This window comes from Pteropus medius, unplaced genomic scaffold (assembly GCF_902729225.1).
Source record: "Pteropus medius unplaced genomic scaffold, Ma_sr-lr_union100, whole genome shotgun sequence".
In the NCBI taxonomy this organism is placed as follows: Eukaryota; Metazoa; Chordata; class Mammalia; order Chiroptera; family Pteropodidae; genus Pteropus; species Pteropus medius.
Genome location: NW_024351072.1, coordinates 1,347,996 through 1,374,369, shown reverse-complemented (window position 1 = coordinate 1,374,369; position 26,374 = coordinate 1,347,996). Strand labels below are relative to the sequence as shown.

The 26,374-nt window shown below is 36.3% G+C and overlaps 1 protein-coding gene and 1 pseudogene across 4 annotated transcripts in view; both read left to right on the top strand.

The window, feature by feature from the left end:
* WDR44 (WD repeat domain 44) overlaps nt 1-26,374 on the top strand; it is a 130,364-nt gene that overhangs the window by 81,327 nt on the left and 22,663 nt on the right. The window contains exon 20 of one of the 4 annotated variants that reach the window (XM_039842504.1): nt 3,111-3,758. The exons of the other annotated variants lie outside the window; for them this stretch is intronic. Within the exon in view, the coding sequence (XP_039698438.1) occupies nt 3,111-3,205 (95 nt within the window). The 3' untranslated portion in view covers nt 3,206-3,758. Of the gene's footprint in view, nt 1-3,110; nt 3,759-26,374 lie in introns of those variants that run through there. 4 annotated transcript variants of the gene reach the window in all.
* LOC120586057 (60S ribosomal protein L17-like) lies at nt 16,683-19,833 on the top strand (annotated as a pseudogene).

Here is a 26,374-nt window from a genome sequence, read left to right as displayed (position 1 = left end):
AGTTTGCTATTTTATTTTTCAACTCTTGCATTTTGTTTCTTTATATCCAGAGAATCTATTCTGTTCTTTTGAAGGTTTCAGTCTCCTTGCTCTGCTCATCTAGTTTTCCTGAAATTTTTGATATGACTCATTTCGGAATTCACTGAGTTTTTCAGAAGTACCATCCTGAATTCTCTGTCATTTAAATTTCTGTGTCTGTAAGCTTATTTTCAGAAGTTTTTTTCTTTTTCTGAGATGCTTTGTCATCTTGGTTGTTCATGGTGTTTAATGGACTATTTCTGCACCTGGGCATTAATGGAAATGTATTCTGCTTTTTTTCCAGAAAGGCGATTTATTATGTAAAGATCTCTCTTTAGCGTGCTACAAAGAAAGTACTTTTCTTTTGGTTTCCAGTAGGTGGCGTCTAAGCCTCTGGGATACCTGCTGTATTAAAAGCCTTAATAATGACATTTTATTTTCTCATAGATATTTAATCACACTCACTACTCTCAGTCTCACTCCCTGTCAGTGTTAGCGACAGTTTGGTAGCGTTTGCTCAGATTCCCCTGGGGCTCCACGGTGATCGGTCTCAGAGGATCTGTGGGTTGGGGCCTCCGGGTTAGGGGTTGGGAGCTGCAATTCAGCATCAGTTTTTCAACTGCGGCTCGTAAAAATCAACTGTTGTTTCTCTGCCATCCCACTTCTCTGCTTTCTGCCCTGATGACTGGACCCTGCCGCTGGCAGCTGCGGGGAGCTCCCTGCTTTCCCAGGTGGAGATATTCAGGGTACTCACTGCTCCTCCTCCCCTTTCTCTCCCCTTCCAGGGAGCTCCTGTGGCTGAGAGACACATCTTCTTTATTTCTCCCAGTCCACTGCCCAACACCCAAGGTTCTAACCTGTGGTAGCTCTTATGCGCAGATCCCATGTTCAGACATGCTAGTGTGCAGTTTGTGTGTTTGTCTGTGTTTTTTTTTTTATTTTTAGTTATAGATGTTCAGCTTATTGTTATTTCAAAGGGAGAGATCTGAGGACGTCTCTCACTCTGCCATGTTTCCAAAGGTCTCAGTAAACATTTGCTGAATAAATGAATTAGACCAAAATGAAAGCAATGTTCTTTCCTACTTGCCACAAATTTATAGCTCCTCGTAGGTAGCTATTATTTACAAGCCTGTAATTTCTTGCCATTTGCAACATATGCTTTGAAAATGAGTAGTAATTCCAGTTACTTAAAATACTCCTGTTAGGACATGAAAAGAAACCATCAAATAGTATTGAGTGCCAATTATATAAAAATGGTCCCTCTTAGTCCTTGAGAGTATGGTAAAAAAATAAAAAAAAACTTGTAAATTTGTACCAGTTGTTAATGAAAACAGGTTTGTATTATTAAAATCAATTGCAGAATAGTTCATTAAATGTGTTTTCTCACTTTAGAGACTACAGCCGGGACTTTTAGGGAGTTGTAAAGCCACAACCATAGATGCAGTGTACAGAAGGTGCTTCTAAAAGTATTTGAATGCTTAAAAGTTCTCAAGTATTTTTATTTCATTTAATCTCAAGTAACTTCCCTTGTGATATTATTTGCACTATACACTGTACTAAATATACTATTTCTTCTGTCTGTGAAGAAAAATTTGGTAGCAAAGATGAACTTTAGTCTAGCAATTACAAGTTTTAAAAATAAACTGCCTCAGAATTATTAAACCTTTATTAAATGTCTGTTTGGAAATATTTCTTTTCACTTTCTTCTCTTTTATTCTCAGAATCAAATCCAGTTTCTCTTTTTTAACTTAAGTCATTTGTTTTTTTCCTTTTCTTTTTCTCCAGCGATACCTTTTTACAGTCTATACATTTCTCCTACACATTCCACAGAAATTCTAGCTTTTAAAACAATTTGAGGAAAAATGAAAAGTACTTTTCTTTAAACTTGTCAAAACTCTACCATATTAAGGAGGTTCAATTAATTCACTGGGTCCTTTTTAAAGAGGCACAGCTTTTAATGGTCATATTCAGATTTGTGTTTGCTGTTTTATATCTACCTAGGTATAATCTAAGAATAAACTCTTAAAGTCAGGATATGAGATCATAAAATATATCTGATTGCTCCCTCTCTTTATTCCTGACATATTTGACATGGGAAGCTTCCATTTTCTTCGTGTGTAAAATGGTAATAATACCCAGTGTACAGAGTTGTGATAAGAATTGAAGATAACATATGTAAAGCACCTAGCAAAATTCCTGGCATGTAGTAGACATTATCGTCATCTTCATTATTGTACCTTATAAAGCATTTATATGTATATGATGATTTATTTTCTTCTCTAGCCTTTCTCATGCCGCTAAATCATTTGCTGCTGCTTCCTGCTGCATACCACTACTAAAGGGTAGTAAGGAATGTTCAAAGGCTTGGGTTATGTTTTTGATAAATTTAAGTGAAACCATTTTGTTTAATTCATCCTATACACAACTTTCCAGTTAAAGTTTGGATTATTTTCTTACTAATCAGTCCTTAAATCTACAAATTTTGCCTATGTGTAATAGAGTTAGTTAACACTGAATTTTTGTTAAATGCTTTTACTGGCAATTCGCCATAGTTGCTTGGCTCTTCAATACAGACTGTAAAGGGAAAAGGTGCTGTCAGCATTCACAGATCAATCGTGTGTACTTCATTTCATGGCAGTTTCAGTATGTCTACTGTCCAATAGATTCTACCATCAACCTCATTAGAGAACTCTGTTAGCAACAGACTTGCCCATCTGATCCCATCCTGCCAGCACTCTAGTCCTGGGGCTGAATAACACTCTAGCCCCTTGCCACAAAATGAAGCATTAAACAACTTAGGGACCTAGGCTGCCTGAGAGTAAATCCAGGCCTCTAGGCCTCCAGGCCCCACGGGACTGTAATCTCCCCAAGCCAGGGAAAGACTAGCTAAGACTAAGTAAATGGAAGTGAGCATCAGAGAAGAGGAGAGGTAACGGAAGATGAAAGGATTATAAGAGTGAACTGGAAAAGAGAGACTTCTGAAAAGGCAGAGAGAGGATCTTCTGCCCCAGAGGTCATGGGCATATAATAATTGTAGCAGTAGGCTTCATATTCCTTTTAGATCAACTAAAATTTTTTTTAATGCTTTTAAGGTATTACGAAGACGGATAACACAGAAGTTCTTCTCTCTGCTGACTTCACTGGAGCAATCAAAGTATTTATTAACAAAAGGAAAAATGTATCTTAATTTGAAATGTCATTTAAAATAAACATCAGTAAGTCTCTCTGTGTATCAGAACTGAAAAAATATGATAGTGTTTCAGGCTAACATCCTTTTTTTTAATTTTTATTGGAAGTTGTCCAAATATAATATATTTTTTGAGAGGCAGTGTTAATGATATAGTAAACCCTAAACTGATATACTAGAAAGAAATGGGGCTAGAATAACATTGCCAAACATAGGCTTTATGTTTCGTTATGTTTGTGTTTTTGTTATATAATTGTGAACATGCACAGGTTTATGCATGAAAATATATTAATATATTAATCACATGTGTGTGACTTTTGGTTACATGCACTAAATCTTAACAAAGTTAAATTATTTCAGTGGCTCTTTTGGCCTTTTATTGGGGAAGGAGTTTCGTTTCTAGCTTAAACAATTTCCTTTGCACAAAATTTCATTTTTAAGAAAAGTGGTATCTTTTGACTTAGTTATTGTTTTAAAAATGTTATATAGGTTTTCAATAGGTCAGCAACCATGTGTAAATGATTTTTATAAATTTCTCAATTTGGGGACAAGATTTTTTTGTGTGTGGTCTAAATTGTGGACTTAAGATTCTTTTCTAGGTGTGTGTGTGTGTGCTTGCAGGTAGTAAAAGAGATGCTGCCACACACATGGCAGGTGTGTGTAGTAAAAGGTGTGTGTGTGTAAAAGGTGTGTGTATATATATAGTAGAGAAAGATATATTAGATATATATTATTATATATATATATATATATATATATAATTCTTCCATTCTTATCCATGAGCCATTTGTTTTACTCACTTAAAAAAAAAAATTAAGCCGTATTAAGGAGTGAGTCTTTTTTTTTTTACAATAATGTAAAAATAAACTGTTTACATTTTTTAAAGCATTGTAGTTTTAAAAACTAAGCTGTTTTGTTTTATGTTGTTGAATTTGAAAGCCTTCGTAAATATTGATATAATATACCAATGAAATAACATCTGGGGCAATGGAACCCTGATCATGTTGTTGATGGTTAGCATATGTTTCTGAAAATTAAATATGTATTATTAAAAGCTGGTTACCAACATTTGTTGAACGTGTAAATTTATTTTCAGATGACTTTGGTAATTTGAAGGATGTAAGGAAAACAAAGTCTTGTTTTATAATTTGATTTTTTAGCAAGCAGAAGACCAAATTTTTAAAGCCCTAAATTATAATGCATTAGCCATGTACCTTTAGGAAATTTATTTTTTAGTTCCAAAATGAACACTGCTAAGAGTTCATCTATATGTTTATATGTTCTTTACTACATTTGTTTTCAGTATGTAAGTGAAAAGCTAGGGAGTCATGATCATATCCTCATTAATCAGCATAGTCATAGAATGTTCTGGATTTTCTATTTGATTGCATATAGTTTGCCTTGGTTTTACCCCTGTGCTACTTTCTTCCTCTTGCCAGTGCTATACTCTCTTCTTCCCCTCCTGTCCCCATCCCCATCTCTTTGCTGATTTTTCTGTCCTCAACCTAACAGATGGAGTTGTTACACCATTGGATTTTTAACCAGTTAGTTTCTTTAGAATCAAGGTCTGGATGGCACTGTGTTTGGTCTGGTGTTTCAAAGAACTTGATGTCTTCAGCTCTTTGAGAGAGCTTGGCTTTCACTAACTTCTACCTGGGGACTTAGAGTCTGCTGTGGTGCTGCTAATTTCAACTGCAGATAATCGGGGTGTTGCATATGAATATTTCCTGATAGGTTTCATGTGGTTTCTTGAACAAAAAGGCAAAAATTAATTGGGATGCAAGCTTAAGTAAAGAATATTGGCACTTCTAAGTTTAGTTTTTTTAAGTGTTTCTCTTGCTATATAAATACATTGCAAAGTTACAAGTCAGAAAGGGAGTTTGTAAAGGTATCATCAAGGTGTATACAAAGAAAAACCGAATAATACTCCTCCCTAAAATGAGTATTAGGGACTGGATATAATTGGTGTGGTATTATAGGAAAGCCCAGATTCTAGAATAGACTTAGATTTGTACTAATGTACTCTATTAGTACATCCCTCAGGCAGCTATTTATCCTATATTAATTTCCATTTCCTTATTTGTAAGATGAGAGTACCTAACTGAAATTGTAAAAATTTACTGAGAAATGTATATGTAGAGTTTGCTGTCTAGCCAAGTAGTTGTACTCAACAAATATACATTTCTCACTGCCTCTCCCAAGTCCCTGAGTGTTCAACTAGACCCAAAAAAAGTATATAAGTGTATGGAATTCCTTTCTAGACATTGGGATTTCATGAACAAGTAACATTTTAGGGATTGAAATAGGATGATATTTGTTTGCCAACTCGACACTTTTTTTTTAACTGCCATCATCTGCTATCACCTCTTCACAAAAGAGAGAACATGTTAATACTAAAAAAAACAAGTTAAGAGAGAAAAAAGTGGCGTAGATGATAGAGGCTCTGTTCATCTCTCTGGTGACCAAATCAAAGTTGTGACGGAAACAAGGAGCAGCAGCAAGGAAAAATCGCCTGGGATCTAGATGAACAAGCCATACAACTAAGGAGAAATCCAAGAAATCACCCTGCAATGGCAGAAGATGAAAAAAAAAAAGTCAAGCACAATCTTATCATTTTAGAGCAATGAGCAGTCTATTAAAGTGAATAAAACTAGCTTTTTAAAAAGTAACCATATTACCTTGTTTTTCAAGTTCTCCTTCAGTGAAAATTTTATCATGGATTTGGTGTGGCAGGCTGAGAACCATTGTGTTAGATAAACAAGTTTAAAAACACATTTCATTAAAAGCTCTTTGAAGAGTCATATTGAAGCTTTTTTCTCTTATTTACCTCAATTGGAATTGAAATATGAATGATTCTACATAATTTAGCATGCTATTTTCTCTGTCAAATTATGCAGCTGGACAGTGGCTTTTTAACTTTGAAATACATATTTAACACTAATACATCTATCCAAATTCTATCCAGAATTCCAATTTCAATTGTGTAATTTTGAGAGTCAGAGATGAGACCTCCCCGACTGATGTGAACAAAATCAAATGATCAGACTATTTTTAAGTATCTTAATTATGGGGATTCAAGGTAGACATTTGGGGGATTTAATGTTTCCCCGTAAGTTTTCAAAAGCAAAACTCCCAAGTTTCACTGGTTTCTAGCTCCCTACCTTACTTACTCATTAAGCAGATGTTTATCAAACATCGACTATGTACAGAGCACTGCTGGGACTAGAGAAGAATAAGGCAACATCCCTGTACCAGAAAAGTTCACAGTCTGATGAAGAAGATGGCCATAGAAACAAGTAAGAGGCTTGGAGCTATCTTGTGGCCGTGACCCTAGAAAAGCCCCTTTATGCCCTAATTCCTGTCTGTCTACCCTTCCTAGTAACTCATGGCTGCCACTTGATTCTCAGGCCAATCGTGTAATATGGGCAAAAGTTTCTGAATAAGCCATAGGTAAAGCAGAAGAAATGGAGCACCCACCCTGTCAACATTTTCCCTGGTATCATGCTTTCTCCCAGACTAAAATCATTGTCTTAATTCTCCACAAAGAATAACTGTCTTGTATTTTTAGCTAACTCTTGTTTAACAAACTCCTTCTCCCCAACTGCTCTCCTTTTCACTTCAGTTCTGAAGCTTGGCCTATTTCGTTTTGTTTTGTTATCTAGATTTGAGTCTAGTCTTCAGGGGAACCAGGCTCCCCCTGTTAACCACAGCCACTTTTCTGGTGTAGATCCATGCACATGAAGTACATTCAGATGGATACAGCAGACCAGCCAGGGGGTGGGGGCTGGGGGTAAGCTGAGGGGAGAGATCCACTGCACAGTCCCAAACAAATCAAATGTCATCATCTAGGGTGGTCCAAGCAAACAGATTTTGCTTGTACATCCAGCTAGCTGGCATTTCATTGTTGTTTTTTAAATAAAATTTTTATTTTGGAATAACTAGGTTTACAGAGAAGTTGCAAAGAAAATAGAGTTACTACATACTCCTTACCCAGTTTCCCCTAATATTAATATCTTACTATGGTACATTTGTCAAAATGTACCATAACTAATACTGGTATAGTACTATTAAGTAAATTCCAGTCTTTATTCAGATGCACCAGTTTTTCCACTAGTGTCCTTTTTCAGTTCCAAGATCCAATCTAGGATACCATATTACACTTAAATACATAATGCTTTCTTAATTTAAGTAAACTTCTTTGTATTTTAGAGTTTTAGATTTTCACAAAAGTTTGCAAAGAGTTCACATGTCACCGGCACCACTTTCCCCTATTGTTAACATCTTACATTACCATGGAGCATGTTTCACATCAAGGAACCAACATTGGTACATTAATGAAACACTGCACTTTATTCCTGTTTCTCTAGTTTTTACATAATGCCTTTTCTGTTCTAGGATCTCATCCAGAATATGACATTACATGTGCTCGTCAGGTCTCCTTAGGCTCCTCTTAGCTGTGACAGTTTCTCAGACTTTCCATGCATTTGATGACCTTGACAGTTGTGAGGAGTACTAGTCATGATTTGGCCAGGATTATGGACTTTTGGAGAGGAAGACCATAGAGGTGAATTGCTCTTTTCATTATATCACATCAAGGGTACATACTATCAACATAACTTACCACCTGGCTGAGGTAGTTTTCATCAGGTTTCTCCACTATAAAGTTATTGTTTTCTCCTTTTCCATAAATCTCTTTGGAAGCGAATCACTAAGCACAGCCCATACTCAAAGGGTAGGAAGAGTTAAGGCCCACCTCCTTGAGGGGCAAATATCTATATAACTTATTTGAGGTTGTTCTGTACAGGAGACAGGTCTCTCTCAATTTATTTATTCAACCATTTACATCAGCATTGACTTAATGGATATTTATTTTGTACTTTGAGTTATAAATCCAAAACTGCATTATCTTGTTGTTCCACTTGTTCAGCCTTAGACATAGGGAGTTCTGTCCCTTTGACGTGCCTTCATTTTTTTTTCTTTTTTTTGAATAATTTCTTCTTCCTGTCACCCCAACACACTCCAGGCTCATCTTGTATATTTCCTGCCCAGCCCTAGGATCAGCTGTTTATCCAAGGAGTCCTGGTTTCTTTTTTTTTGGAGAACGATATTAGAAATCAGGATATGGGTGGCAGGTGTGCTTGTTGCTACTGAGGTGTCATTTATCTTTGGCTCTCTTGGCTGACAGAGCGAGGCAATCCATGTGTGTATACTAATCTATGTATATACACTTACGAATATTTCTTTGTAACCACCTGTATTAAATTAGAGTTCTTACTAATGCCACGAAATGAGACACAGAGATAGCCTCTTAACACATGAATCATTCCGGTTTCCTACTCTTGTTTATCAGTAACCTCCTTCTACAACAGTGAGAAACCTGGCTCCCACCATTTACAATCCATTTACTTATTTGTTCAATCCCAGCATAACATATTCAGCAATTTCAGAATTACTAACCCCTATCCAAGAGAAACAACTTTTACCAACTATACTGTAGAGAGCAGGATCTGAGCCAGACCCGTGGCCGAAGCATTGGCAAAGCCATGATTGACTCTAGGAATCTGCCAAGGCAGAGAAGCAACACAGACAGCTGCTTGTGGTTTAGTATAGATAACCAGGTACAGACAGGCCTTGGGATATTATTGTTGCCAGTAAGTTTCAAGTTCTGAGAAGGAGACTTCCCAGTCCCTCCTTGAAATTCAAAAGTATATAATAAACGCACTGAGCTTGCCTCAGGGTCACTGTTTCTTCAGCAGAGTGCAGTGTCCCACCTGGCCCCAGCTTTTGTATATACTGTTTCTGTGTTTTCCTCAATCCTTTCATTGCCCCCTCTCAGGTTAACCCTCTAGTCGTGCAGGTCGCGGCACACTACTACAGTGTTTATGTACATTTCTTTGATATTGGTGTCATAGTTTCCAGTCGAAGCACCATTTTCCATAGTTACTTTGGTCAGCACCTTTTTTTCCGCACCCACATTATTTTTAATATTAGATTAACTTAAATTATCTGTCCTTTTATTATTTTTTTTCAGGTTGTATTCTATTATTGTTTTCTAATTTATTTTTTATGATGACAATAAATTTCGTCTGTACACTTTAACAGTAAGCCATATGTATTATTTGCACTGTGTATTCACCTCCCATAGTCAGATTTCTTTCTGTCAGCACATATTTGACTGGCTTTACCCCATCTACCTCCCCTCTTCTCCCTTCCCTCTCTCCTCTGGTAACCACTAGTCTATTATCCATGTCCATGAGACTCTGATTGTTTCTCATGTTCATTTGTTACTTTTAGGTTTATATTTCACATATAAGTGATAATGTGATTTTCAACTTTTTCTATCTGGCTTATTTTGCTTAGCACGATATTTTGAGATCTATCCATGTTGTCACAAATGGCAATATTTCATCCCTTCTTATGGCTGAGTAATATTCCATTGTATATATGTACCACCACTTCTTTAGCCAATCATCTATTGTAGGACACTTTGGATCCTTCCATGTCTTGGCCACCGTGAATAATGCAGCTATGAACGTCATTGTGCAAATATCTTTTTGGATATGGGTTTTCAAGACTTTGCGGTAAATACCCAGTAGAGGGATTGCTGGATCATATTGTAGATCAATTCTTAGTTTTTCGAGGAACCTCCATACTATTTTCCATAGTGTCTGTACCAATTTGCAGTCCCACCAGCAGAGTATGAGAATTTCTTTTTCTCTGCATCCTTTTTAACATTTGTTATTACCTGTGTTGTTGATTACAGCTATTCTGACAGGTGTGGTATGATATCTCATTGTGGTTTTGATTTCCATTTTCCTAATAGCTAGTGATGTTGAGCATCTTTTCATATATTTGTTTGCCATTTGTGTGTCCTCTAGGGAGAAGTGTCTGTTCAAGTCCCCTGCCCATTTTTTGATTGGATCATTTGTTTTTTGTTGTTATTGAGTTGTATAAATTCTTTGTATATTTTGGATATTAGGCCCTTATCAGAGGCATTGCTTTCAAATATCTTCTCTCATTCAGATGGCTGTCTCTTTAATGTTGATGTTTTCTTTAGCTGAGCAAGAAGTTTTTTAGTTTGATGTAGTCCCATTGATTTATTTTTGCTTTTTTTTCCCTTGCTTTGAGGTCAAATTCATAAAATCCTCTTTAAGTCCAAGGTCCTTGAGTTTAGATCCTATGTTTTATTCTATGCATTTTATTGTTTCAGGTCTTATATTCAGGTACTTAATCCATTTTGAGCTAATTTGGGTGTGTGGTAATAGACAACAGTCTTGTTTCATTCTTTTGCAGGTGGCTTTTCAGTTTTCCCAGCACCTTTTATTGAAGAGGCTTTCCTTTCTCCACTGTATGTTTTTGGCTTTTATTTGTCAAAAATTATTTGCCCATTTAAATATGGGTTTACTTCTGGACTTTTGATTCTGTTCCACTGGTCTGTGTTTCTGTCTGCCAATAACATGCCATTTTGATTATTGTCACTCTGTAGTATAATTTAAAGTCGGGCAGAGTGATGCCTGCAGCCTCATTCCTTTTTCTCAGGATGGCTATGACAATTCGGGGTCTTTTGTGCTTCCATACAAATCCGATGATTTTTAGTTCTTATTCTTTAAAAAATGGTGATGGATTTCGATAGGGATTGCATTAAATTCGTATAATGCTTTAGGTAATATGGTCATTTACATTGTTGATTCTTCCAATCCAAGAACTCAAAATATGTTTCCATTTCTTTGTATCTTCTTAGATTTTTCTTAATAGGGTCTTACAGTTTTCATTATATAGGTCCTTCACATATTTTGTTAAATTTATTCCCAGGTATTTTATTCTTATTTGTTACAATTGCAAAAGAGATTATTTTTTCTACTTCTTCTGACACTTTATTATTAGAATATACAAACGCTAAGGATTTTTGAACATTGATTTTGTATTCAGAGACTTTACTATTTGCTTATTGTTTCTAATAGTGTTCTTGCAGAGTCTTTAGGGTTTTCTATATAGAGAATCATGTCATCTGCAAATAGTGGCAGGTTGCCTTGTTTCCTATTTGGATTCCTTTTATATCTTTCTTTTGCCTAATTGCACCTGCTAGGATCTCCAATGTTGTGTTGAATAATACTGATGATAGTAGACAGCCTTGCCTTGTTCCTGATCTTGGAAAGTTTTTAGTTCTTCATCATTAGGAATAATGATGGCTGAGGGTTTGCCATAGATGGCCTTTATTATGTTAAAGAACTTTCCTTCTATACCGATTTTGTTAAGTGTTTTGATCATAAATGGATGCTGTATCTCGTTGAAGGCTTTTTCTGCATCTACTAATATGATCGTATGATTCTTATTTTTTAATTATGTGGTGTATCACATTAATCGATTTGTGTATGTTGAACCATCCTTGTGCCTCTGGGTTGATGCCCACTTGATCATGGTGTATAATCTTTTTAATATGTTGCTGTATATGGTGCTCTAGTATCTTATTTAGGACTTTTGCATCTGTGTTCATGAGAGAAATTGGTCTGTAGTTTTCTTTCTTCGTGTTATCTTTACCAGGTTTTGGTATCAGGGTGATGTGGGCCTCATAAAATGAGCTGGGAAGTATTGCCTCCTCTTCGATTATTTGGAAGAATTTGAGGAGAATAGGTATTAAATCTTCTTTGAATGTTTGGTAGAATTCACTGGTGAAGCCATCTGGTCCTGGACTTTTACTTTTTGGTAGGTTTTTGATGATTGTTTCAATTTCCGTACTGCTGATTGGTCTATTTAGATTTTCCAGTTTTTGATTCAGTCTGGGAAGGATGTATTTTTCTAAGTACTGGCCTATTTCTTCTAGGTTATTAAATTTGGTATTATATACCTTTTTATAGTATTCAGGCATGATGCTTTGTATTTCTGCTGTGTCTGTTGTAATTTCCCCTCTTTCAGCCCTGATTTTGTTTATTTGTGACCTTTCTCTTTTATCTTTAGTGAGTCTAGCCAGGGTTTTGTCAATTTTAATCTTCTCAAAGAACCAGCTCTTTGTTGCATTTATTTTTTTGTTTTTTTCTTTTGTTTTGAATTTCATTTATTTCTGCTCTAATTTTTATTATTTCATTCCTACTGCTGTCTTTAGGCTTCCTTTGTTCTTCCTTTTTTAGTTTTTTTTTAAGATGAGACATTTGGTTGTTTATTTGGGCTTATTCTTGTTTTTTAAGGTAGGCCCGAATTATATGAACTTTCCTCTTATGACCGTTTTTGCCATGTCCCAAAAGTTTTGATGTTGTACTATCATTATCATTCTTTTCTATGTATCTCTTGATCTCTATTTTTATTTCTTCTCTGACCCAGTTATTCTTCAGTAGTATGTTGTGTTGTTCTTTCTGTTTTCTTTTTGCAGTCGATCTCTAGTTTCAAAGCATTATGATCAGAGAATATGGTTGGTATGATTTCTAACCTTGATATTTGTTGAGGCTATCTCTGTGCCCCAGTATGTGGTCAATTCTTGAGAATGTTCCATGTACACTAGAGAAGAATATACAAGCAGCTGTTTTGGGATGAAAGGCTCTGTAAATGTCAATTGTGTCCACTTTGTCTAATGTGTCATTTTAGGATGTTCTTTCCTTATTGATTTTCTGTTTGGATGATCTGTTCATATCCAACAGTGGGATATTTACGTCCCCTACTACAATATTGTTTTGGTCTGTTTCTCCCTTTATTTCTGTTAGTAATTGCTTTACATATTTTCGGACTCCCTGATTGGGAGCATAGATATTAAGAAGTGTTATGTCTTCTTGGTGCATGATTCCTTTTATCATTATAAGTGTCCCTCAGTATCTTTCTTTACCTTTTTTATTTTGAAGTTTATTTCATCTGATATTAGTACTGCTACTCCCGCTTTTTCCTAAATGCCATTTGCTTGAAATTTCATTTTCCACCCTTTCACTTTGAGTCTATATTTGTCTTTGGAGCTGAGATGTGTCTCCTGGAAGCAGCATATGGTTGGATTTTGTTTTTTGATCCACTCTGCAACTCTGTGCCTTTTTTATTGGTGAGTTCAGTCCATTTACATTTAGGGTGATTATTGAAATATGAGGTCTTCTTATAGCCATTTTATCTTTTGCTTTCTGATAGCTCGGTGTTTACATTGCTTCCTTGTGTTTCTGGTTTTTCTGGTTGGCTGTTGTGGGTTTTCCCTCTGATTCTTCTTGTTTTATGTTACATACTTTAATTCTGAATATTTGGTGTATGGTTACCATTGCGAATATGTATTTATGTATGTATGTATGTATGTGTGTATGTGTGTGTGTGTGTATATATATATATACATATATATATATATACAGTCGTCCATTTTCTTCTGCACGTGCCTTATCTCCATTCCCCTTCGTGAATTTGGATCTTTGAATCCTCCCCTTTTCAGTTACTGTTATCTCAATTTGTCCCTATGTATGCTGAACGTTCATTACTGTCTTGCTATAGCAATTATCTTCTTTTTTTTAAGCTTATAATGCCCTGTTCTTAGTAAAGTTTGCATTCCTCTGCTTCTCTTTACCTGATAGTCACCTTACTCCTAATTATGTTTTATTTTTTTTTTGTCATTTTGTTTTAGGTGAGTCGATCCCTTTCAGTATTTCCTGTAGTGTAGGCCTCGTAATGGAGAATTCCATCAATTTTTGTATGTATGGAAAGGTCTTTATTTCTCCTTCATATGTAAAGGAGAGCTTAGATGGATACATTATTCTAGGTTGGTAGTTCCTTTCACTTAATATTTTGAATATTTCATTCTTTTTTCTAGCTTGCAAGATTTTTGCTGAGAAGACCAATGATAATCTGATGGATTTTCCTTTATAAGTTACCGTTTTCTTCTCCCTAGCTGCCCTGAGAATTCTGTCCTTGTCGTTTGATTTTTGATAATTTAATACAGTGTGTCTTGGAGAAAGCCTTTTTAGGATGAGATAATTGGTGTTCTGTTGACTTCTTGAATTCTAAGCTCCAGCTCATTCCTTAGATTTGGGAAATTCTTGTCAATTATTTGTCTGAAAATGCTTTCTACTTCCTGTTCCTATTCCTCGCCTTCGATTATGCACTTTATTCTTATGTTTCCTCGCCTGATGATATCAGCTAGTTCTTGTATTTTTCTTTTTTTATTCTTCATTCTTCGGTTCTCTCTTCTTCCTTCTGATTTATTTCTAGATTTCTGTCTTCGATATCACTGATCCTTTCCTCCATTTGGTCTATTCAATTTCCCAAACTTGCTATTTCATTTTTCAACTCTTGCAGTGTGTTTTTATCTCCAGAAGTTCTATTGTGTTCTTTTTGAGCGTTTTGGTCTCCTTGCTCTGCTCATGTAGTTGTTTTTTCAATTCCTGAAATTGTTGATATGACTCGTTTTGGAACTCACTGAGTTTTTTCAGAAGTACCATTCTGAAGTCTCTGTCATTTAAGTTGCATATTTCTATGTCTGTAAGTTTATTTTCTGGAGATTTTTCTCTTTCTTTCTGAGATGCCTTGTCACCTTGGTTGTTCATGATGTTTAATGGACTTTTTCTCTGCCCGGGCATTAAGGGAAATATATTCTGCTTTTTTTTCCAGAAAGAAGATTTATTATATAGAAATCTCTCTTTAGCCTGCTACAAAGAAGGTGCTTTTCTTTTAGTTTCCAGTAGGTGGCATCTAAGCCTCTTGGATCCCTGCTTTATATAAAGCCTTAATAATGACTTTTATTTTCTCGCTCGCTAATCAGTCTCAGTCCCTGTCAGTGTTAGCGACAGTTTCGGTAGCATTTGCTCAGATTTCCATGAGACTCTGCGGTGCTCGGTCTCAGAGGGTACGGGGCAAGGGGCCCTCTGGGTTGGGGGTTCAGGACTGCGGCTCAGTCTCAGTTTAACTTCAGCTGGTAAAAATCAACTGTTGTTTCTCTGCCATCCCGCTTTTCTGCTTTCTTCCCTGATGACTGGGCCACACCACTGGCTGCATGGAACTCAGAACTTTCCCCAGCTGGGCTGTTCAGGAAACTCGCCAGACCTTCTTCCCTCCCCCTGCTCCTATAGGTAGCTCCAGCGGCTGGGAGAGCAACTTCTTTATTTCTCCCTGTCTACCACCCTAACATCCAGGGTTCTGACCTTGGTAGCTCTTATGTGCAAATTCCACTCTCAGACATGCTGGTGTGCTGTTTGGGTGTTTCTGTTGAGTGTTAGATGTTCAGTTTATTGTTGTTTCAAGAGGAGAGATCTAGGGTCATCTCTCACTCTGCTCTGTGTCTCAAAACCACCTAAAATGTCTTGAACCATTTTATAAATAAATATGCTTCAGGTATCAGAAATTCATGATGGAGTTAGAATTATAATTTCAATAATTTTATTGCATGTTTTCTGAGTTCCTACTATACTAGGTACTGTAAAGAACTGAAAGATAATAAGGTATAGCCCTTTCCTTCAGAGGTCACAATGAGAACACCCTTCATTAATGGAAAGCTTTTCCCAGTATTAGAACTTGTTAATAAAGCCTCTTCAGAGTAATGCCAGGATATAAACAATGTACAGATCTGTTAACGCATTTACTCAACTTTTAGTTTTGTGGGAATCCTAAATCTTAGGAGAATTCGGTAAAAAGCTATAGAGAAAACATGACTTAAAGATTATTTACATGCAAAATATTATTCTCAAAACAGCATTCATAGGAGCAGAATTGGGTCATATATGGCTATTGCTGTCTGCGACTAGTAGCAAAGGTTATGTGGTAGAGAAGATTCAGTAGCTGGCATAGCTGATATATAAGCTGACACAAATTCATAAGAAATCTCTTAATTTAAAATTTTATTTTTCTTTATACTTGCTTGTTGTAGAAAACTGGACATATAACAAATAGTATAAATGAGAAATGATTACTCATTATACCATAATTCAGAGATAACTGATATTAATGTTTCAGTGTACTTAACTTTATTTTTATGCATATATTTTTAAGAGCTTATATAAATATACAAGATAATTTGAATAATATTTACCATACATATTGGTAGTTTCCATGTTTTTTCATGGTGCATTAATGTTCCATCACATGGATACAATTTAGGCAGTCCGTTGAACATTCAAATTGTACCTGTGTTTTCTTACTATGAATAACATTGGAAAATATCATGGTAAATATCTTTGACAGGATTCCTCATTATTGACTTTAGATAGTAGATCCTTAAAATGAGAGTTTAAAGCATGAACTCTTAAAGATAAGCAGTATTATAGACTGTAAAAATCTTCTGCACAGGAATTAGGAGCCCCAATTTGTTGTCCTGGTTCTGTCGGCCTTGCGATTTCAGGAAAGTTAAATAATTCTCTGAGAGCCTAATAAAATTAGATATTTAGATTAAGATTCCTAATTCTAATAGTCTGTGTGCCTGTTAGCATTTCTTGAGAGGCATTGGAGCTAAGGATTAACTGCATTTCTTGTTCATTTATTCACTCAATAGATTATTTATATATAGAGGACCTATGATATGCTAGGCACTCACAGTTTATGCCGCCTGCGAAGTCATAGCCATATGAAGTTTGTTGAAGTCAACCCTGGGAGCTCACCTCCAGAGATGAGATTCCTGGCAATAGAATTGACTGGCAGGGCAAAGGGGAGTGAGTAACAGAGTTGTCTCACCTTTCCCTACATATCTATAAGGCCAGCCACCACACCCAGGTATATCATCAACTGGTCCGCCTTTTTGATACTTCCATAGCTTCATTTGTTTGGGTCTTGAAGGTTTTCCATCTTGGGAAGGAATGACTAGTTAAACTGGTATCAGTTAATTTTCCTTATCACTTGACATATACTAATAGTTGGGTATAAAGAAAAGTAGGGCACTGAAAAAATATGTGAAGGTACCAGGAATGAAGAAAGGGAAGCAGTTATGGGAGATAGAAAGACCCCAAAACAAACTCCACAGACCTACTTTTTTGCCTAAAGTATATGTAGCTGAATCACTGTTAGAGGCCACACCAAGGTTACTTATTTCTGGTATATGGAATGTTAGACCAGGCTGATGATAAACTGATAGCTCACAGCCCAGCCCCAACCATAAACAAAACAACCAGAGGCAAGTACTAGTGGTCTCAAGTCAGAGCATCCCTAAGCAGTAAGTTCAACTGTTCCTGGGGCTGGCTGTATTGGGCCCATGGCAACTAGGAAACCCAATAAGGCCAGGCCTGATGCTTGTCTCACCCATCTGCCAGGACAGGTGCCGTTAATGTCTTTATATTCATTTTGACATTACAACTTTTAACCCGTGGCGCCAGAATGGCACACCCAGTGACTGAGTTCTTCCTCTAGAATTCCTAATTACAAGTGACCATGCTCCAAATCGGTATATTGAGAAGTGTTTTTCCTAATGTTTTTCCCCAAACACATTCATCAACTGGATCAATAAACAGGCTCCTCTAGGTAGAACTCAACATTTAACATATTGCAGTGCACTCTTTCCATAAGCAGCCTGAGGTGACCTCAGAAAATAGTTTGCTACTTATTTGAACTAGAAAACCCCACAAAATCATGCAAATCCAGAGGTTCAAGTATTTGTGTTTACTTTAAGAACACTCATGAAACTGCCCAGGCCACCAAGGTATGCATATCCAGAAAGCCACCAAGTATCTGAGGGATAGCACTTTAGAGAAGTAATGTGGGCCATTCCATTGTTACAGTGACACAGTTTGTAGATATGCCCAGGCAAAACAGTGGGGCTGGACACAGGGTTGATGGCCTAAAAAGAGTGCTGAATTTTTGTTGTACATGCTTAAAAATGCAGAGAGTAATGCAGAACTTAAAGGTTTAGATGTAGATTCTATGGTCATCAAGCACATCCAAGTGAACAAAGCTCCCAAGATGTGGCACAGAACTTACAGAGCTCATGGGCAGATGAACCCCTATATGAGCCCCCCATGCCACACTGAGATGATCCTTATTGAAAAAGAGAAGATTGTTTCTAAACCAGAAGAGGAGGTTGCACAGAAGAAAAAGATATTCCAGAAGAAACTGAAGAAACAAAACCTATGGCCTGGGAGTATATTCAACATCAAATAAATTCTAATTTTATATGTATTCTGGATAAGATAACCAAAACTTAAAATAGCTAGGAGAACAAAAACCTTAGACTTTTACTATCCCTAGTTAGGGGGAGTAGGGAGGAATATTATGGCAGATGACAGTACTCTGCTTCTCCTATCAGACCAAATAGGGAACCAAAAAGCAAGAATGAACTGTAGTATCTGCTGAACCCCCACACAAATTTCACATATATTTCAGTGAACCATGAAACTAACTTATGTCCAAAGCAAAGGGTTTAGTAAAGCAGTGTAAATCAGAACTATTTTCTAAAAATGTTGAATATGAGTAAAACCTATTAAAATAATGGCCAACAAGAACTTGAATCTCACTTTGGTAAGTCAGAATCTATAATCATGAGAGTCTTCTAAAAGGTGAGTTTGGATGAGGGGAAAAAAAGAAAGACACACTTGGTCTTAATGAAGTTCTGTGTGTGGCAAGAGTGAACCCCAAAGTATGAGGAAGGGGGAGTACGGAGACAGCAAACACATGGGATAAACACAGGTGGCAATAGAAGTAAAAGGTGGTGGAAAGCCTTCAAATCCCTGGAGAATCAAGTTGAACTACAGAAGGCAGAAGAGATTCATTACACTATATTGTTGATTATTATGGATTGATGCATAGGACGTATATGAAAGTTGATTCACAGGACCTTGCAAGTATGAAGTGTTCAACAAATGTTCAATCTGAATTGAGTCTGCAACATTGCACAGTACAATATGATGAAGGTTAGAGTAATAGAAGAGAGATTAGAAATTATATGTGGATTCTTTTACTCGAGTTTTGCCTTACAGGCATTCACTAAATCAAAAGAATAAACCATTAGAGTCTCCCTTCACTCAGCCAGGCTTTCAAGCATCTCTAATTAGGGAAAGGATTTATTTTAAGCTCATAAATATAAACAATTACGTAAAAACATTCCACTCCCATGTATTAATGTCAAGAATAGGACATTTTGTTTCTCCTTTTTCAAGGTCCTGTCTCTTCAGTCTGATGGGGCTGTACTTCTCAAACTGTGATCTGTCTGGTTGTTCTACCTTCCTCAGAAGCATCTGGAAGCTTGTTAAACATATGGACTCTTGGGTCACACTTAATCAGAATCTCTGGAAGGAAGGAGGCAAGAATTGATTTTTAATAACTTTCTAGGAGATTGTTTTACACCCTCTAGTTTTAAAATCCCAGAGCTAGTAATGGAAGTCCAAGCAGCTAACTCACTTGGGCAAAGGCAGGTAAATAGGGCCACGGATTTGCCCCAGGCCAACAACCAAAAATGGATGCATTGGTAAATGTTAAACATTCAGCTCTGCAAAAGAAAGCTCCAATTTCTACCATTTGCCATTTCCATCATGTAAATACTCTCACCATAGCCAATTTCAAGCTACCGGTGTGACATCACCTAATGTGGACATGAGATGTGCAGTAGTACACTTCTATATAATATTTCTACCATAACAGATATAAATAATCTCAAGATCATAAATAATAGTAAAAGGTAGGAAAATAATAAGGAAGTGATAAGTTTTCATATTTTCTTTGTCTTTATTATAATTTATCTTTTAATTTTAAATCTAATTATGACTGTTTAACAAATGGCTTGCTAATTTAATGATCAGCCCTCACTGATATAATGGCACCAGCACACCCTGCTTGCAGCCATTACTGAAAGACACACAACCCTCTTTTGGCCTGTGGACTAATGGTGCCACATGAGCGATACGTGTGGCCACACAGAAACCCCTAGGCAGCACTTTAGCCTCATTCAGAGGTCTGCCCTAGAACCTGAGCTAAGAAGAAAAGCCACTGGTGGTTGGGCCAACCAACAGGCAAAATGTCCTTTGCATCTTATACTCTAGCCTAGGATTTCTTTAGTGTCAAGCACAGACAACCCACATTAGGTGGGGGGAGGGAAGGAGGTGTGCTTAGAATGCAGAGTGCTGGGCCCCACCCCAGACCTCCTACATCAGGATCACAGGGAGCCAGGCCCCAGAATTTGCATATATACAAACTCAACAAGCACCTCTGATAAGCACTAAATTTGAGAACCCTTGGGATGGTGCAGCTATGGTTAAAGATGAGTACACAAAAAAATAATGTGGAGTGATGTCAGTAGCATTGCGGAGTGAAAGATGTCCCCAAATCCCTACCCTTGAAATAACAATAAGCTGAACATCTAAAACTCAACAAAAAACACCCAACCTGCACACATGCACATCTGCGCCAAGAATCTATGCTTAAGAACTACCACAGGTCAGAACCATGGGAGTCTGGCATTAGACTGGGAGAAACATAGAAGCTGCCTCTTACAGCTGGAGCTCCTAGCAGGAGGAGTGGGGAGGGAAGAAGGTGCAGCAGATTCTGTGAACAGCTCTGCCTGAGAGAGCTATGAGCTCCAGGCAGTGGCAGTACCCAGGGATCAGAACAGAGAAGCAACAGCTGATTATTACCAGCCATGGTCGCAAAACATGAGGCTGAGCCACAGTCCCCATCCTCCAACCCACAGGGCACATGCCCCCATATCCTGTAAGACTGAATACTGTGGAGCCCCAAGGGAATCTCAGCAAACGCTACTGAAACTGTCACTAACACTGACAGGGACTAAGACTGAGGGTAGCGAGCATAGTTGAATATTTATAAGAAAAAAAGGCATTATTAATACTTTGTATAAAGCAAAGATCCAAGAGGCTTAGACGCCACCTACTGGAAACCAAAAGTAAATGCCATTTTAGAAACAGGCTAAAGAGAGAACTTTATGAAATAAATCTTTCTGGAAAAAAAGCAGAATATACTTCCGTTAATGCCTAGTCAGAAAATTAGCCCATTAAACACCATGAACAAACAAGGTGACAAGGCAGCTCAAAAATAATGAGAAAAACCTCCAGAAAATAAGCTTAAAGACATAGAAATATGCGCCTTAAATGACAGAGAATTCAGGATAGTACTTTCTGGAAAAAACTCAATGATATTCAAAATAGTTCATGTCAGCAATTCCAGGAATTAAAAACAAACAAACAAAAAAAAACAACAACAACAACAAAACCTAGATCAACAGAGTGAGTTTTTAAGAAAAGAAGTTCCAAATAGAACTTCTGGAGATGAGCACACCAAAAGACATGAAGAAAGAAATGACATTGGGAAATAGAGTCAATCAAATGGAGGAAAGGATCAGTGGTATCGAAGACAGATATCTAGAAATAAATCAGAAGGAAGTAGAGAGAAAACAAAGAATGAAAAATAATGAAAGAAATACAAATTTAGCTGATGCCATCAGAAAGGAAACAAAAATAATGTGCATTCTCGAAGGAAAGGAAAAGGAGCAGGAATTAGAAAACATTTTCAGACAAATAGTTGACGAGAATTCCTCAAATCTACGAAATGAACTGGAGCTTGAAATTCAAGAAGCCATAGAACACCCAATTATCTCAACCCAAAAAGGCCTTCACCAAGATACATCGTATTAAAATTATCAAAAATTAATACAAAGAATTCTCAGGGCAGCCAGAGAAAAGAAGACAGTAACCTATAAAGGAAAACCCATTAGATTATTGTTGGACATCTCAGTATAAACCGTAACAACAAGAGAGGAATGGAATCAAATATTCAAACTATTAAATGAAAGGAACTACAAGCCAAGAAAAATGTATCCAGCTAAGCTCTCCTTTAGATATGAAGGAGCAATAAAGATCTTTCCAGACGTACAAAAATTGAGGGAATTCACTACAAGGCCTGCATTACATGAAATATTGAAAGGGGTCAGCTCACCTAAAAATGATTAAAAAAAAAAAACATAAATATGAGTAAGGTGACTAGTAGGCAGATTAAAGCAGAGTAATGCAACCCATATTAAGAACAAGGCATTATAAGCTTAAACAATAAAAAGAGATTTGCTATTGCAAGATAGTATGAAGGTTCAGCATAGGGAAAATTTGAGACAACAATAACAGAAAAAGGGAGGATTCAAAGATCCAGATTCACAAAGGGGAATGGAGAAAAGGCAGATAACTATCCTTTACATATTCGTAATGGTAACCACACGCCAAATATTTAGAAATGAAGTATATAATATAAAAAGAGGAACCAGAGGGAAAATGCAAAACCACACACACAATACACACACACACACACACACACACACACACACACACTCAAATAAAACAAACAAACAAACACGAGGACAAGGAAGCAATAGAAACACTGAGCTATTAAAAATCAAAAGATAAAATGGCTAAAGAAAAACCTCATATTTCAATAATCACTCGAAATGTAAATGGACTGAACTCACCAATATAAAGGTGCAGAGTTGCAGAGTGGATCAAAAAACAAAACTCAACTATATGCTGCCTCCAGGACACATATCTCAGCTCCAAAGACAAATATAAACTCAAAGTGAAAGGATGGAAAATGATATTTCAAGCAAATGGCATTCAGAAAAAAGTAGGAGTAGCGGTACTAATATCAGACGAAATAGACTTTAAAATAAAAAAGGTAAAGAAAGATACTGAGGGACACTTCATAATGATAAAGGGAATTATGCACCAAGAAGACATAAATACCCCACTGTCAGATATGGATAGATCATCCAAACAGAAAGTCAATAAAGGAATAACATCCTTAAATGATACATTAGACCAACTAGACATACTTGACATTTACAGAGCCTTCCGTCCCAAAACAGCTGCTTATACATTCTTCTCTAGTGCACATGGAACATTCTCAAGAATTGACCACATACTGGGGCACAGAGATAGCCTCAACAAATATCAAGGTTAGAAATCATACCAACCATATTCTCTGATCATAATGCTTTGAAACTAGAGATCAACTGCAAAAAAAAAGAGCAGAAAGAACCACAAATACATGGAGATTAGGCAACATACTACTGAAGAATAATGGTCAGAGAAGAAATAAAAAGAGATCAAGAGATACGTAGAAATGAATGATAATGATAGTAAACATTAAAACTTTTGGAACACGGCAAAAACTGTCATAAGAGGAAAGTTCATATCATTACAAGCCTACCTCCAAAAACAAGAACGAGCCCAAATAAACAACCTAATGCTTCATCTTAAAAAACTAGAAAAGGAAGAACAAATGAAGCCTATAAAGTCAGAAGAAGGAAAAATATAATCAAAATTAGAGCAGAAATAAATGAAATTCAAAATAAAACAAAACAACAAAAAAATAAATGCAACAAAGCTGGTTCTTTGAGAAGGTTAATAAAATTGACAAACCCCTGGCTACACTCACTAAAGAAAAAAGAGAAAGGGCACAAATAAACCAAATCAGGACTGAAAGAGGGGAAATGACAACAGACACAACAGAAATACAAAAGATCATGCCTGAATACTATGAAAAAGTATATAACACCAAATTTAATAACCTAGAAGAAATGGACAAGTACTTAGAAAACTACAACCTTCCCAGACAGAATCAAAAACTGGAAAATCTAAATAGACCGATCAGCAGAATGGAAATTGAAACAATCATCAAAATCTTACCAAAAAGTAAAGTCCCAGACCAGATGACTTCACCAGTGAATTCTACCAAACATTCAAATAAGATTTAATACCTATTCTCCTGAAACTCTTCCAAATAATCGAAGAGGAGGCAATACTTCCCGACTCATTTTATGAGGCCAATATTACTCTGATACCAAAACCTAATAAAGATAACACAAAAAAAGCGAAAACTACAGACCAATATCTCTCATGAACACAGTTGTAAAAATCCTAAATAAGATACTAGCGAACCTAATACAACAACATATTAAAAAGATTATACACCAGGATCAAGTTGGCTTCATCCTAGAGGCGCAGGAATGCTTCAACATATGTAAATCTGTTAATGAGGTATACCACATAAACAAATTAAAAAATAAGAATAATATAATCATATCAATAGTTACAGAAAAAGCCTTTGACAAGACACAGCATCCATTTATGATCAAAACACTTAACAAAATTGGTATAAAAAGAAAGTACCTTAACATAATAAGGCCATATATTACAAGCCCTCAGCCAACATTATAGTTAATGGTGAAAAACTAAGTATCTTCCCTCTAAGATCAGGAACAAGGCAAGGCTGTCCACTGTCGCTACAGTTATTCAATATAACATTGGAGGTCTTAGTGGGTGCAATGAAGCAAGAAAAGAAAGATATAAAATGCATCCAAATAGAAAACAAACAAGTCAAACTGTCACTATTTGCGGATGCCATTTTTCTCTATATAGAAAACCCTAAAGACTCCACAAGAACACTACTAGAAACAATAAGCAAATACAGTAGTTTCTGGATACAAAATCAACGTTCAAAAATCCATAGCGTTCTTATACTCTAATAACGAAGTGTCAGAAAAAGAAGTGGTAAAAATAATTCCTTTTGCAATTGCAACAAAAAGAATAAAATACCTAGGAATAAATCTAATGAAATATGTGAAGGACCTATATAATGAAAACTATAACACCCTATTAAAAGAAATCTAAGAAGATACAAAGAAACATATTTTGAGTTCTTGGATTGGAAGAATCAACATAGTTAAAATGACCATATTACCTAAAGTACTATACAGGTTTAATGCAATCCCCATTAAAATCCCATCGGCATTTTAAAAAGAAATAGAACAAAAAATCATCAGATTCATATGGAAGCACCAAAGACCCCAAATTACCTAAGCCATCCTGAGAAAAAAGAATGAGGCTGGAGTCATCACTCTCCTCGACTTCAAATTTTACTACAAAGCGACAATAATCAAAACGGTATGGTATTGGCAGAAAAACATACACACAGACCAGTGGAACAGAATCTAGAGTCCAAAAGTAAACCCATATTTATATGGGTAAATAATTTTTGACAAAAAAGCCAAAAACATACAGCGGAGAAAAGAAAGCCTCTTCAATAAATGCTGCTGGGAAAACTGGAAAGCCACCTATAAAAGAATAAAACTAGACTGTTGTCTATCGCCACACACCAGAATTAACTCAAAATGGATTAAGGACCTGAATATAAGACCTGAAACAGTAAATTGCATAGAAGAAAACAGGAACTAAACTCAAGGACCTTGGACTTAAAGAGGATTTTATGAATTTGACCTCAAAGGCAAGGGAAGTAAAAACAAAAATAAATGAATGGGACTACATCAAACTAAATAGTTTCTGCACAGCAGAAGATACCATCAGCAAGGTAAAGAGACAGCCACCTGAATGGGATAATATATTTGCAAGCAACACCTCTGATAAGGGCCTAATATCCAAAATATACAAAGAATTCATACAACTCAATAACAACAAAAAATCAAATGATCCAATTAAAAAAATAGTCAGAGGACCTGAACAGACACTTCTCCCAAGAAGACATACAAATGGCACCAAGAGAAAAGCAATTAGTTGCCTACAGGGGAGCACTCATAAGACTGGCAGCTAATTTCTTAAAAGAAACTATACAGACAGAAGGACTTGGCACAAAATATTTGATGTGAAGAAAACCCAGGATCTACAACCAAGGATTCTTTATCCAGCAAAGCTATCATTTAGAGTTGAAGGACAGATAAAGGGCTGCCCAAAGAAAAATAAGCTAAAGGAATTTACCAGCACCAAACCAGTATTACAGGAAATGTTGGAAGAACTTCTTTAAGATGTAACATCATGTATCAAAAACAGGAATAAAAATGGTAATAACGACATATTTATCAATAAGTACCTGAAATGGAAAAGAATTAAGTGCTCCAACCAAAAGATAGGGAAACTGAGTGGATAAGAAAACAATACCCCTACATATGCTGCCTACAAGTGACTCACTTCAGATTAAAAGACACACACAGAATAAAAGGAAGGGAATGGAAAAAGATACTGCCTTGAAGGACCTAGCGGGTGTTGTGCTGAATGAAATGGGTTGGATAGAGAAAGACAAATATTGCATGTTTTCACGTATATGTGGAATCTATAGAACAAAATAAACAACAACAACAACAAAAATGGAAACAAATTCATAGACACAGAGAATATTTTGAGGGCTACTAGATGGGAGAGGGGTTTGGGTTGATGGCAAAAAAGGGCAAAGGGATTAAGAAGTTACAAATAGATAGATACAAAATTGTCATGGAGATATAAAGTGTAGCATAAGGAAAAT